Source organism: Oratosquilla oratoria, chromosome 23, assembly GCF_046742065.1.
Source record: "Oratosquilla oratoria isolate Oo_2021 chromosome 23, ASM4674206v1, whole genome shotgun sequence".
In the NCBI taxonomy this organism is placed as follows: domain Eukaryota; kingdom Metazoa; phylum Arthropoda; class Malacostraca; order Stomatopoda; family Squillidae; genus Oratosquilla; species Oratosquilla oratoria.
Genome location: NC_134799.1, coordinates 24,396,719 through 24,410,220, shown reverse-complemented (window position 1 = coordinate 24,410,220; position 13,502 = coordinate 24,396,719). Strand labels below are relative to the sequence as shown.

Below are 13,502 nucleotides of genomic sequence, written 5' to 3'. Positions count from 1 at the left end.
GAGAGTTGATGGTGGAGATGTGTCTAGAAAGAGAGTTGATGATAGTGAATACAATGTTTAGTAAAAAAGTCAAGCATAAGTACACATGGGAGAGGGTGGTGGATAAAGGGTGGTAGATGGAGCGTTAATGGACTATGTAGTGGTAGGTAGGAGAATAATAGGATGTACATGTTCTAAGGGGAGAGAGTTGGGGCAGATCACTTTCTGGTGGAAGGTAAGTTGAGAGTGGAGGATAGATGGAGAAAGAGGAAAAGGACAAAAGGTAGGGAGATGCTTAGAGTGAACTACTTAAATGAGAAAGAAAAGGAGAAGGAGTATAAGAAACTGAGAGAGGAGTGGAAGGGAGTGAAGGATAGAGTAGAACTAGGAGTGGAGGAGGAATGGGGATGGTTCAAGGAGGGTGTCATAAGGTATGCAAAGATGGTATGTGGAACAAGGAGGATGGGAGGAAATAGAAGAAAGGGTAGTGAGTGGTGGGATGAGGAAGTAAAGAAGGTTATAGAAGAGAAGACACGAGCTTTCACTGATTGGTTACAAAATAGGATGAGGGAATCATATCAGAGGTACAAAGAAAAGAAACGAGAAGTAAAGCATAAGATAAAGGAGGCAAAGAGGAGAGCAGAAAATTTTTAAAGTAATAAAAAGATGTTTTGGAAAGAAATTAAGAGAGGAAGAGGAGGTGAATCAAGTAGAGAAGAAAAAGTAAAAGGTGCAGATGGAGAGATGATAATGGAAGAGAAGTCAGTAAGAGGAAGATGGTCATTGTATTTTTGGGAGTTGCTAAATGTGAAGAAGGATATGGAGGGACAGGTAGTTGCAGTGGGAAGTGCAAAGAAAATGACTGATGAGTAAGGAAAATGGAGGAAAAATAAGGAAGGATGAAGTGAAGGCAGTTTTAAGAGAAAGTTAGATAACTTTGTGGATGCGAATGATAGGTGATAATAGACACAGAACTGCCTAGTGTAGGCTTTATGGTCTCTTGCAGTCTCCTTTATTCTCATATTCTTATGTAATAATTCAAAAAAGGAAGTGACTAAACATGTGTACCTACTTGTGGTGGTCCTGCAAGATGGATAGTGGAGCTGTCCATTCTGAAAACCCATGAAGCCTGTTACCTCCATCAGGAGGTGCAGCCATGATGGATTGACACTTGATCTTTGGACTGGATCCAAGATATCTTCAACTCCATTTCTTACACCTTTTCACACAAGAAGAGTTGGCAACTACATATTTTCTTCCATTATTTTCAACTGGCTATGGAAACAGCCCCATGTCAATATCACACAGAGAGCAGTCCAAAATTTCTTCCCAGAGAGATCTGTGGGAGGGACCAAGGACCATTGCCAGCCACTGTTGGATTATGGGTTTTCCGCTTAGTGAAACACAAGGTAATAATTATAAAAAAAGGAACTAGTCAAATAAAAAAACAAATTAATTTAAAATCAACTGTGACAGATGAAGACAGACAAGACCCCACAAATGTAGCTCTTTTCCTGTAAATTACAGTTATGTAAGTAAGATAAATACACAGTAGTTGGTCGCACCTGTCATCCATTCTTTTCCTTCTGTTTAGGTATGGTCATGCAGACCAACCTGTTCAGAATTGGAATCACTTGGTTAATCCATTACCATAGGTCTCAGCTGACCATAGCTCCCAGGTAGCCTGCAACAGCCACTAGATTGGCCCACAAGTCACTCAAGGAAAAGATACAGTACAAGGTATATTTAAACTTAAAAGTTAAAAAAAAATCCTATCATAAAGTTTACAAAAAAGAGCAGATTCTGTTACATAGCAGTAAATCAGCTTGTTCACTGCTCAGTCATGTGCAGCTCTCAATCTTGCTATGCTTCTTGATCAAACATAATCTTTTTCTTTCTTATTACTTAGAGGTACTGTTCTGTCATAATCTACTTAAGTCTTGACCTTAATATGAATTGGAGACTTGGCTTCATTAGGATTTACAAGGTATAAAGCAAAGATACACTCCTAGCAGAAAATTTGCCAACTAGAGCATTTGGGGAGGAGTCGGTAACAAACTCTAGATAGCAGTTTTCTTTACAATGAACTTGGCATTGGCTGAATTATATTGAGCTTGTGCTGTGTTGTGTTGTCTAGGAAAGGCAAGATTAGAACAATATAGGATGAGGTGTTGTATGTCTTCTGTGTGGGTCATTGGATAACCGTCAGTGAATGTAGTACACACTCCATGCCTTTGCTTCCCAACTCTTTCTCTATCATTTACCCCCTTGGTATGATGCTTTCATACAAAAAATGTATAGCCAACATAAATTCAAAGAAATAACATTTGTTCTTAAAGTTCTGAGATACATACATACATACATATACCAAGGCTTTTTCCCCCTTCCAAGGGAGGTAGCCAAAAAGGGAAAGGCATAAAAACACTCCCACCCATTTCATCCCTAAATACACTCCACACCCCTCCCACCCTTCCTCTCATCTGAGCACCTCCTGGATGACGGGTCATCCCTGCACCCTGCCCACCGCCCTGGGTCAGAAGCAGTGTCGCAAGACACAGTACATCCACAGCGAGGCCGCTTCATTTAATCGGCGACCCCCCCTCTCCGTCCCCCTTTGCATATAAGGCGAGGACGGGGAGAAATCCCTTCGGGCTGCGTCAAAATTTACTCACACATACTACCCCACCCCCCACTTCCCCGCCCATTCCTCCTCATGCAGTCACAACATCATCCATATACAACCATTCTCCACTCACCTCTGTCTTCCGTCCTCTCCCTTCCTTCCTCAACAGACATTCCCCTCTTCCCCAAAGCCCCCTTCACACCATCCATCCACCTCATCCTAGGACATCCCCTCATGTTCACTCCCTCCACATCTGCCTTCCATACCTCTTTTACTAGTCTTTCTTCACTCATTCTTCCCATGTGTCCAAACCATCCTAATATTCTTTCATCAACCCTATCTCCCAAATCCTTTTTCACCCCTGTTCTCCTCCTCACCTCCTCATTTCTCACTCTATCTAGCCTAGTAACCCCCACCATACTTCTCAGACACCTCATCTCAAACACATTCAAACTCCTTCTCTCTTCTTCTCTTATGTTCCACGTTTCTGCCCCATACAGTGCTGTTGGCACAATCACTCCTTCATACAGTCTCCTCTTCGCATCCATTCCCAAATGTCTATTCCTCATTACACTCTTTAAACCACCAAGGCATTTACTCGCTTCTCTCAATCTACTTTCTACCTCCACCTTCATTCCACCTTTTCCTGCTACACTTGCACCCAAGTATCTAAAACTATCCACTTCCTCCAGTCGCTCTCCCTTAATGTTCACTTCCAGTCTACTGCCACTTTCACCCCTTGTACATCTCATCACCTTACTTTTACCCACATTTATCTTTAGCTTTCTTCTATCACATACTCTCCCAAACTCTGCCACCAGCTTCCTCAATCCCTCCTCTGACCCTGCCACAAGCGCAGTGTCGTCCGCAAACAACAGCTGGCTCACCTCCCACTTTTCTCCATTTTCTTAGATGAAGACATTTAATGTTCTAAACAAAATAAACTTTGATCAAGAAAGAAATATACATTCTGTTCATGCATATGATATGTGGCCAGCCAAGTATAGCTTAGTGCAGAAATAATACTAAATCTTCAGGTGTGGTGTATTTATTTATTGATTTATTTATGTACTTATTTATTTATTTATTAATAAATTTTTACCTCAGGGATATATTTACCATTGGTGAATCACTGCATTATACATACTTTCCAATGTAGGGTGGTTACCCATTTAGCCAATAGTTGCGTGATTTACACCCAGACCTTTTAGAGAGTTCAAAACAAATTAGAGTTTGAGTTTGAACTTAGGAAAAGAGATGGTATGTGAAGACTTGTTTTTACAAAACCTTTGTAGTTAAATACCTCTATATCTTAGATAATGTTTGATACATTCTTTGTCAAATACAAGTAGATATATATATACATATATTTAATGACATATAAACATACATTTACATTAGTATTCAAGATCAGATAGAATTTTTAGAAAATAGTTTTGAATAGTGATCCTGCTCCTAAGGTTCAGTTTCTGAAAAGAAGAAAACCCAATTTATTTTCATATTGTTAGTAATCTATAGTGAATAATCTCATGAGATCTCCATATAATTTTTGTAGTGTTTTTGTAGGAAATGGTTAAGTGTAACTAGATTTGTTGTTTGAATCACCCAAACACATGGTTTCATTATATTTGCCTATTAGACTGGCTAGAATTTATCTGTAAGTATGGGAAGGCATGCCTTTATATTTTCAATAGCTCACATTTGTGAAATGGACTTGAATGTACACGGGACAGAGCATTTAGGTGTTTGCATGAGCCCGCTTGATTGTTCTCTTCAAGAATGTTTTAGTTGAACTTCACTCTATAGTACTGTATGTCATCACTTGCTGAGGACAGAGAGGTGACTGCAAGAAGTAGAAAGTAACCTAAACTTGGATCCTTAGTTTCATTGACTTTTGGTCATAGAACATTCATAAACCTTTACATGTATTTGTTTTCAGTCTACATATGCTGTTGATGTTCTTCCTCATCTGCTACTTCTGGAGTATTTTATGGTTGAATTTAGCAATATTATATTTGGCCCCTTCCCCATTTATTTGATCTTATTTGTTTATTTTAATTTGTATTTACTTATTTATTTTCTATATATACTGGTATATTTTTACTTTTATCATTATTTATATATATTTTTGGTATGTGTGCTTTCCTTTATTTTCTATATATACTGGTATGTTTTTACTGTTATCATTATTTATATATATTTTTGGTATGTGTGCTTTCCTTTATTTTCTATATATACTGGTATATTTTTACTGTTATAATTATTTATATATATTTTTGGTATGTGTGCTTTCCAAATTTTATGTATATGGTGTAGTATTGAGGTGTTGAAGTCCTCAATAAAAAAAATTTCCTCAATCATTATTTAAGCAGAATTAGTAAAATGATAACATCTTTAGTTAAATTTTTTGCTTGGGAGTTGGGACCTGTGACAGGTACTTGCTTATAGTGGTTCCGTAAGATGGATGGCAGAATCATCTCCATGCTGCATCTGTAAAACCTATCATCTCCCTCACCTTCATCTGGAGATCCCTAAGGGGCTGACATTCTACCCCTGGACTGAGCCAAAGTGTTCAGGTCATCATCCAGCACTAAGACAATACCAGTACAGAATAAACCTAGCCACAGAAACAAACTGCCTTAGATGCAACTATCACACAAAGGACACAAAACCTTATCTTACACTACCCCAACCCTAGCCATGCCCAGATAGCAACACAATGTCTTTTCTGAGTGACTTATGGACCAGTTTGGTGGCTGTTGCCATTTACCTGAGTGCCATGGATCTCCTACAAGAGACCTGGGGCAACTGATTGATTAATTGATTGCATGACCCAGTCTTAAATGATGCCATGGATCAGAAGTTGCAGTTGCCATCAACTTTGGTCTTGCACATTAATCTTGGCTGTGATGATTCAGAACTTGAATAAAGTATGTTGATCTTTTTGATGTCTGACCCAGTGCTGCTGCAAGGTTCTTTCAAGCATTACTGGAGAGTGAACATACTGGTCAACTTGGGTTTTGTGCTGATGTATTCCATTGTGTCACTGGTCTTACCTCACTCACTCCTTGGTCTCTTGGGTTGCTGGAGTTTGCCTTCTATCATGTCACAAGTGAGTGCCCAAGGTCATGAGGAACATCTGGTATTGATGTTGCATCTGTGTAGGTTTTTATATTACTGACATGGTAGGTCTTACATAGGATCTTGTTGGTTTTTACATTTTTTAGATTGACACAGCCTTTGCTGAGAGCCTCAACAACAGTATATGGACCAGTCCAGTGAGGCTTCAGCTTGGATTCCATCCTGTGGATACACTGACATTATCATGTAGGTTATGGACCCTGTGATAGTCTCAGTTGATGTCATGGCAATGATCTTAATTCTCCATCTGACAAGATTGTGCACTGGCGATGATGTTGCTGGAGACTGCAAAATGGAGGTCTTTATGAATGATGTGACATGGCAAGTGTCACCTGAACACCAGCCAGGGTAAGCTGGCCTCTTGGCTCAAAATATTTGGCCCAGTGAGCTGTACACCTTTGCATGTCTGACACTAATTGCCCATCAGCTGTTAGTGCTCACCTTGGTCACAGATTTTGAGTGGAACTTCTTCAGGGCATGGCAAGCAAGTCAGAGGTCACTTGCATTGACACGGCCCTCAACATCCTCAATGATTGTCCAGATATATTCCTCCTTATCTCCTCTCAAAAGAGCTCTGGTCTGCTATTTCACAGTCCTGTTAAAGTCCAGGTCTCCAGCCAATCTATTAGCATGATTCCTAGTGTCTCATGTGGCATCACACCGCAATTTAATCTTGGATGCTCTCCAGTGCACCCTTTAACAGCTTTCAATTTTGCATATGAAGGTATCTCACACGTTTTTATTTGTCAAGGGTGCCATGCACTTTGAATCAGTTGGTAACTATAATTGCATACTCCAGAGCATGTGCACATACATCACACCAAAGCTTTTCCATTTGAGATCCTGATAATTTACACCTCAGGGACAGTTCTAGATTTGACATGTAGCATAAATGTTACAACTGCAAGTCTGCAATTGGTCCCAAAGAACTCTGCTCCAGTAAGCCCCACAGTTCTATAGGATCCTTCAGTGATTACTAACAAGGATGTGATAGGTCTTTGCCACACCTCTGGTAATGCTATACCCAGTCTATCAGTATGGCTGTCATCTCTGGAACCAAAAACTGGCTTTTCTCAACCTACTGGACTTTGCAGAATTCAGGAGTGAACTATGAATGTTCATTTTCCAGAGCCATGGAGACCAACACATAAATCATAGCCAGTGCTGTTGGCATCAGTAACCACACTGATGTTGATAAAATAACTAATGTGTCCCATGGCAAGCACTGGTTGACTATTGAGTCAAACTTGGCATAGTTCATATACCTTGTTAGGTGCTTATACAGCAGTAAGAGAGATGAAGCCCAAGGTGTACTTAAGCCTTACCAACATCATGCACTCATCAACCAGAGTAACCCATGTAACAGCTGGCTTTAATCAACTAGCTATGCATATGGCATCCCTTCACCCAGAGGTGTTATCCTTGCTACTGATATCACCATCACCCATAGATCAAAGAGCACAAATTAGCTCTCAACCAGAATGGTAATAGCTGTTGATCATAAGTCCAGCACATGATCCAAGATCATTGTGAATTACTATTACTTGGTCTTTGTACTGGAGAGAGCCACTGTATTCATTCTAAACTTTCTGAGCTCCAGTGGAGAAAGTAATCAGTCATCTTTGTAAAGGGAAAGAATGTTCCAGGTGCCCACACAGAGAGCCCACTGGAGATTCATCCTGAGTGATGCTTGACATACTTGTTTGTCATTACACCAGCCTGGCCACCAGCATTCTTAGACAGTTTAAAAACTCACCCCCAGCAGTAACACCATGTTTGTATGCCATTTACAGTCCATAGATATTAAGATTCACACTCCCATGCTCCAACTCATTATGGAGCCCAAAAAGAGGAGACAGTATTTGGTTTAAACACAACAATCCCAGGGGTTTTGAGAAAGCTTATCTACCCACCACTTTGACATTGTGGGGTGATAGCTATGAATTATAAGATGTCAGACCAGGCAGTAGCTGCTTACTTTAGGGTGTGCCTGACGTGAAAGCTTAAGTCAAGCAGCTTAGTCAATTTACCTTTGGACAAAAGAGGCTTATTGCTAGCCCCATGGGGGTGCCTCAACATAACCACAGCATTTGGGGCATTTCTCAGCCTTCAAGACTCCAGTCTCCTAGCTCTGCAGGGACCCCACACATGGCAAATGTGGGTTGATAATACATAATCAAGTTGGATTATTATTGACAGGGAGTTCATCTGCCTGTGTATAGTCTTATTTCTTTGTCCATACCAGAGTTAGATCATGTAGTGTAGTAATGGGTTACATGATACCAGTAGAAGGACAATTGTGCCTCAACTGACATGCTATGGAAATATAAAAGCACATCCCCTTATGTGCTAGAAGTCTATGTAATAGTTGCACATCTTGGGTACACATTGCTTACTGGTTACATTTCACACAGGAGTAGTTAATCCAGTTGTGGTGACCATATTAAATCTGGGGAAGTGACTTGAATCTACAGTAAACATTATTGTCCTATGGGGTGGCTAGGACTCATTGAACAAAATAATTTCAAACCAAGTGGGACTGGTGGATAATAAACAAACATAATTATGTACATACAACTAGATAAATACATCTTCACCTTTAGAATTTTGACAGTGAACATAATTTTTCTTGGCTTCAATGAGAAATACAGTAGAATTACATGAGCCAACTAATTATTATGTTTGAATATGCTGTGATTGGCTATATGATATTGTGTATGGCTGGAAGATGTTGCTTAGCTTGAACATTTTCTCTTGTTTTCAAATTAATTTCATGGTCATTTTAGCTGTGATGATGTTTTGCAAGTTGAATAAAGCCTTGAGGAGGTATCAGGTCTCATTCTACTACATTAACACTTCTTCTTACAAGATGGTTTATATTTTCATAATTGGCTTGAAATATAGCTCCAGGATATTTTTCTAAGGTTGTTAATGCCTTTATGCTAGAATAGAAAAAGTGTTTAATAAGTTGTATAAGTGCTGATCCTTTGCAGCTACTGGTTGACACTTTAGCATTCATGAAAGTACTATGCACACACTGGAGGAAAGGAAATGATGCCATTAAGTGCCAGAGCCAATGCTGAGTATACATTAGTTATTTAACACCTCCCCCACCCACATCACATGATTATGCAGACACTGTCCAACCATTACACTTATTAGAGTATACTGTACAGGTGTTGTTAACCATTTAATATTTAAGTGTTTAGGTTGCATAAACTTTGTATGAATTTTCAATTTACATATGAGAGGTGTGGAACATAACCTCTCAATAAAATAGGATTGACGCTATGTATGCACATGTTTGTGTGAATAGTTAATGGTTACAAAGATTTTTACAAAGATTTATGAATGCTTAATATTATGTAGTATACAATTTCAATATACATATGGCTGTAGAGATTGCTTTTGTTGTAAACTTTTATCTTTGTTTTCTGTTCCAAGATTCATGATTCATGGATTACTCATGTATCTTTTTTCCCTCCTTCCCTTCCCATTCCACTGCTAATGCTCCCCTTATGCTAACTTATGCCTTTTACCTGTCTAATGTATTCTCTCCTTAATACTGGCATCTGCTGCTGTCCAGATATAGTGAAAATGAAATGGTTCTAGAGAATCTCTATGTATCAATGCCCACTAGTGCTGATCCTATGCCTATATCAATTGTTCATATTCCTAGAAAACTTTCATCTCCTTTAGGTATGTATACTGCACAGGGGCCTCAAGCTAGAACCACTATTGCACATCCCTCACAATGGCTTGATCTCATGGTCACACCCTGTGCTTCTCTTGGCACTCAGCAGGCAAACATCCTGAACCAGCCTGGTAATAGCCCTAAACATAAACTTCCTCAGCATTACCCTCCACAAATTTCCAGAAAACTGAGTTTCACAGGTGCTCGTCATATGATTAGTGGATTGCCAATTATGGGAAGAAAGCGTTCAGGTACTATCACACAGTACCCAGCTGTTCACCATAGTAGGAGTGAGCATGGGGCATTACCCATGAGCACCAACCTTGCATTTGTGCCCCCTCAGATGCGTAGAGTCCTGTCCAGCCCTATGGGCACCAGCAGTATCCGAAAGGGAGGTCATGTGCGTAAATCTCAATCTGCAAAATGGCCATCAGTTGGAAGACTTCTGTCAGAGGGAACTGAAGGTAGTTCAAGAGCAAAGGGAAAGCGTTCCATGAAGCCACATGAAAATCTTGATACAATTCGGGCAGGACTTCGGAAGACTGCTCTGAAAGTTATGAAATTAAAAGGGCTAGGAGAAAAGTCATCTAGCACAGATTATGATGATGTAATTTGTGAACCTGGCATAAAAAGGAAGACCCTTCTGAAAAGTGGTAGGAAACCACGACTCTTCAAGAGGCAACCGCACATTTCAGTTCAGTTTCTTGAGGGGGATGGGGATCAAGATGAAACTGAATTACCTGTTGAACTTGTAGAATTGACTGGTATGGATGAGGAGGATGAAGAGGGATTGAGTGATGTTGTCTCATATTGGGAAGATGAGTACCATGGTTCTGAGGTAACTAACATTGAGTGTTCTTTCAAAATGCTGTCCTCCACTTTGTCAGACCCAACACTTAACAAAAGTTACTATGCCCAGAAGATCTTAGCCAAATCCCGTGTACCTCAAGGACCCATTCAATTTATATCTTCCGAAGAGGATACCAGTAGTTCTGATCCAACATCTGACCTTAGTAGTCCAGAGTATCAAAGATCCAATGCATGGGAGTCATCACACCCTCAAACACTAACACAGCAAAAATTTTATATAAGTGAGGAAAGTATTTCAGAAAGTTCAACATCACTGGACAGTCATTTTACTGGGCCAGTAGAAGCAGCTGATCGTGCTTCAAAACTAAGTCATACTTGCAGTACTTCCTGGTCTTTAGATGAACCAGTGACAGCAAAAACACCAACAATTGCTGTTAAAAGTCAGATGGTAGGAAAAGCAGAACATAATGTGAAAACGGTACTTGATGCAAAAACATCATCTGCTGAGACATTCATCTCAAGCTCAGAAGATTTGTCACTAATTGATATGATGCATGCTGTAGGTAAATCAAGAATGATTTCATCTTCTGCTCCAGAACTACCAGGAGCTAGGGTTGACAAGCCTTGCTTCTCTAGTGTGCAAGAGAAAAACCAGGAAGGATGTGGAAAGATCTCCATAAATGAAGAGTTTCAAATAAATTTACCTTGCAGTAAAACCCATGAAGAGGGAATTCCACAGGATGAACTCCTGCATGATAAAGGAACAGAATGTGCTATAAATGATACAAAAAGCTTGTTAACTCAGAAGAAACCCTCTGTATTGCATGTCTCACCTGGTCATCTTCCAGACATAAACCTCATCCCATCAACACCAGTTGCACCTCGAGCCATAATGAATACCCATGAGACAAATTCTAGTCCATGTGAGCTTTCTACCCGACAGTTAAACAAAGAGCAGACACGACAGATGCAGGTGTTAGGTCCTTCCTCTTCAGAGTCCTCATGTTCTCCCATTTGCTCCTCCTCCTCTTCTTCCTCTGATGCTTTGTGTTATCTAGGAAGCATCTGCATGAGTAGTGTAGTTATGCCTGATTGTGCTTTTGTAGATGATGTGTCCTCTAAGTGTGTGCCCCAACCCGTGTACATTTCTAGCCTAGAAGCCTTAGTGGAGCCTCGTGGATCCAGCGGCAGCGGCAACCTGACAGGGGGGGTCATGGGCGTAGTGGGTTCCCCAAAGAGAAGCTGTCGTAGTCGCCACACTAGCGGCACCTGTCATCCTGTGTCCAGGAGCCCAGTCCCGTCAGTAGAGCCAGACACTCCCAGAACACCTGCAACACCAGCAGCTGCCATCATGGAAGCAGGAGGTGTTGGGACTGTTTCAGGTCAAGCAACATCGACTTCAACAGGTTTAGCTTCAGGAGCAACACACTCGCCTACACACTCTGGTAAACTGTCCAGTCCTGCACGAACACCTGGGGTTGCCATCCATCGTCGATCATCAGATTCAGACCTATCTATCACACCTAAAGGTGAGTGTGTATTTTTGCCTTAAAAAAGTTCTTAAGGATGGACCATAAAACTGATTAACAAAGAAACCTAATTTTTGTTTAGAAATAGATGAAATGGAGAAAACAAATCAGTTAGGATCTTCATTCCATGCATTCAGTGGATGTGCTTTAAGATTATTACATTTCATTTTAATGCAGGTGGAGGAAGCCTTGCAGGTAGTGGTGGATCATCAGGAGGTGGAGGAGGTGGAGGGGTAGTGGGAGGCAGAGGTACTTTCTCAGGAGGTCAGCGACCATTCCTGACACAAGACTCCTTTGAAATGCTTGAATATCCTTTTCTGACAATGAAGTCCTTTCCTCCTGGCTTTGTACTGCATCTTGGTAAGTGAACTTTAGATATTTACCTAGTTGTATTATACAGAAAGGGAGGTATGCTTGTTGTGATCCATCTTTGTATCTTTCAGCATCAAATTTATTCTTAAATTCTTGAATAGTATTTGCACACACTGTTGTCTTATCAAATTTATTCCAGGTATCCACCACTCTGTGTGGGAAGCTATTGTTATTCAGATCTCTTCTATAATTATCCTTTTTGAGTTTCTTTTTGTGTCTTATTTTTCTCATGTCCCACTTTAATAAATCATCTCTATCTAGGACTTCCATTCCTTTAATGATTCTATGAATAGTCAGTAGATCTCCTCTTTCTCTTCTTTGTTCCAGAGTTAGTAGTTCCAATTTGGACAATCTTTGTCTGTATGTCAATTTGGAAAGTGTTGGTATCATCTTTGTCGTTGCTTTTTGTATTCTTTCTAATTTCTTCATATTTCTTTTAGTACTGGGTGTCCATAGTGTTGCAGCATACTCCAATTTTGGTCTTGTCAGTGTAACTAATATTTTCTTGACCATTTCCTCATCCAAATAGTCAAAAGCCACTTTCATCGACCTTAGTAAGTTGAAGGTTTCTCTGACTGTTTTATTGATATGCTTGTCTGATGACATGTCTTTGCTGATAATTACTCCTAGGTCCCTTTCCAAGCTCACTTTTTTTACTTCTTCTTCATCAATTTTATAATTCCTCAATATTCTATTTTTACTTTTTCCAAACTCAATTATACTGTATTTCTTGATGTCAAACCCTCATCCCATTTTTTGGCGCCTCGTACGACTCAAGTGGAAAAACTTGGTGGCAGCATTCTTTTCCCCCACCACAGGGTAGGCAAAAAAAGGAAAAGAATATTCAGAGAAATGGTACAGGACAACTCGTAAAAACTCTTGACAGCTCCTAAAAGCTTCCTCCTATCCCATATATCTGCAATACCTCCCACAGTGCCTTCCTGTCTACCCTCTCATAAGCCTTTTCCAAATCCATAACAGCCCAAAATGCATCCTTACCTTTTCCTATAGCTTTCTCACATATCTGTCTTACCACAAAAATCTGATCTATGCAACCTCTACCTGTCCTAAATCCACACTGTTCCTCACCAGTTATTCCCTCTGTTCTTCTCCTAATCATCTCAATCAAGACCCTCCCATGAGCCTTCCCAACTACACTCAACAAGCTAATTCCTCTGAAACAACTACACTCACACTTGTTCCCTTTTCCCTTGTAAAGTGGAACTATACAAGCACTCCTCCAGTCCTCTGCACTCTACCCTCTCTTAAACAAACATTAAATAACCTCACCAGCCTGTCCACTATCACTGTACCTCCTTTTTTCAGACATTCTGCATGACATCCATCCAGTCCA

General features: G+C 40.2%; 1 protein-coding gene across 2 annotated transcripts in view; it reads left to right on the top strand.

Annotated features, from left to right (window-relative positions):
- LOC143038031 (C2 domain-containing protein 5) overlaps window positions 1-13,502 on the top strand; it is a 212,490-nt gene that overhangs the window by 54,842 nt on the left and 144,146 nt on the right. For both annotated transcript variants that reach the window (XM_076206886.1, XM_076206887.1), the window contains exons 7-8: window positions 11,400-11,776; window positions 11,954-12,136. In XM_076206886.1, coding sequence (XP_076063001.1) covers window positions 11,400-11,776; window positions 11,954-12,136 — 560 coding nt within the window. The remainder of the gene's footprint in view (window positions 1-11,399; window positions 11,777-11,953; window positions 12,137-13,502) is intronic.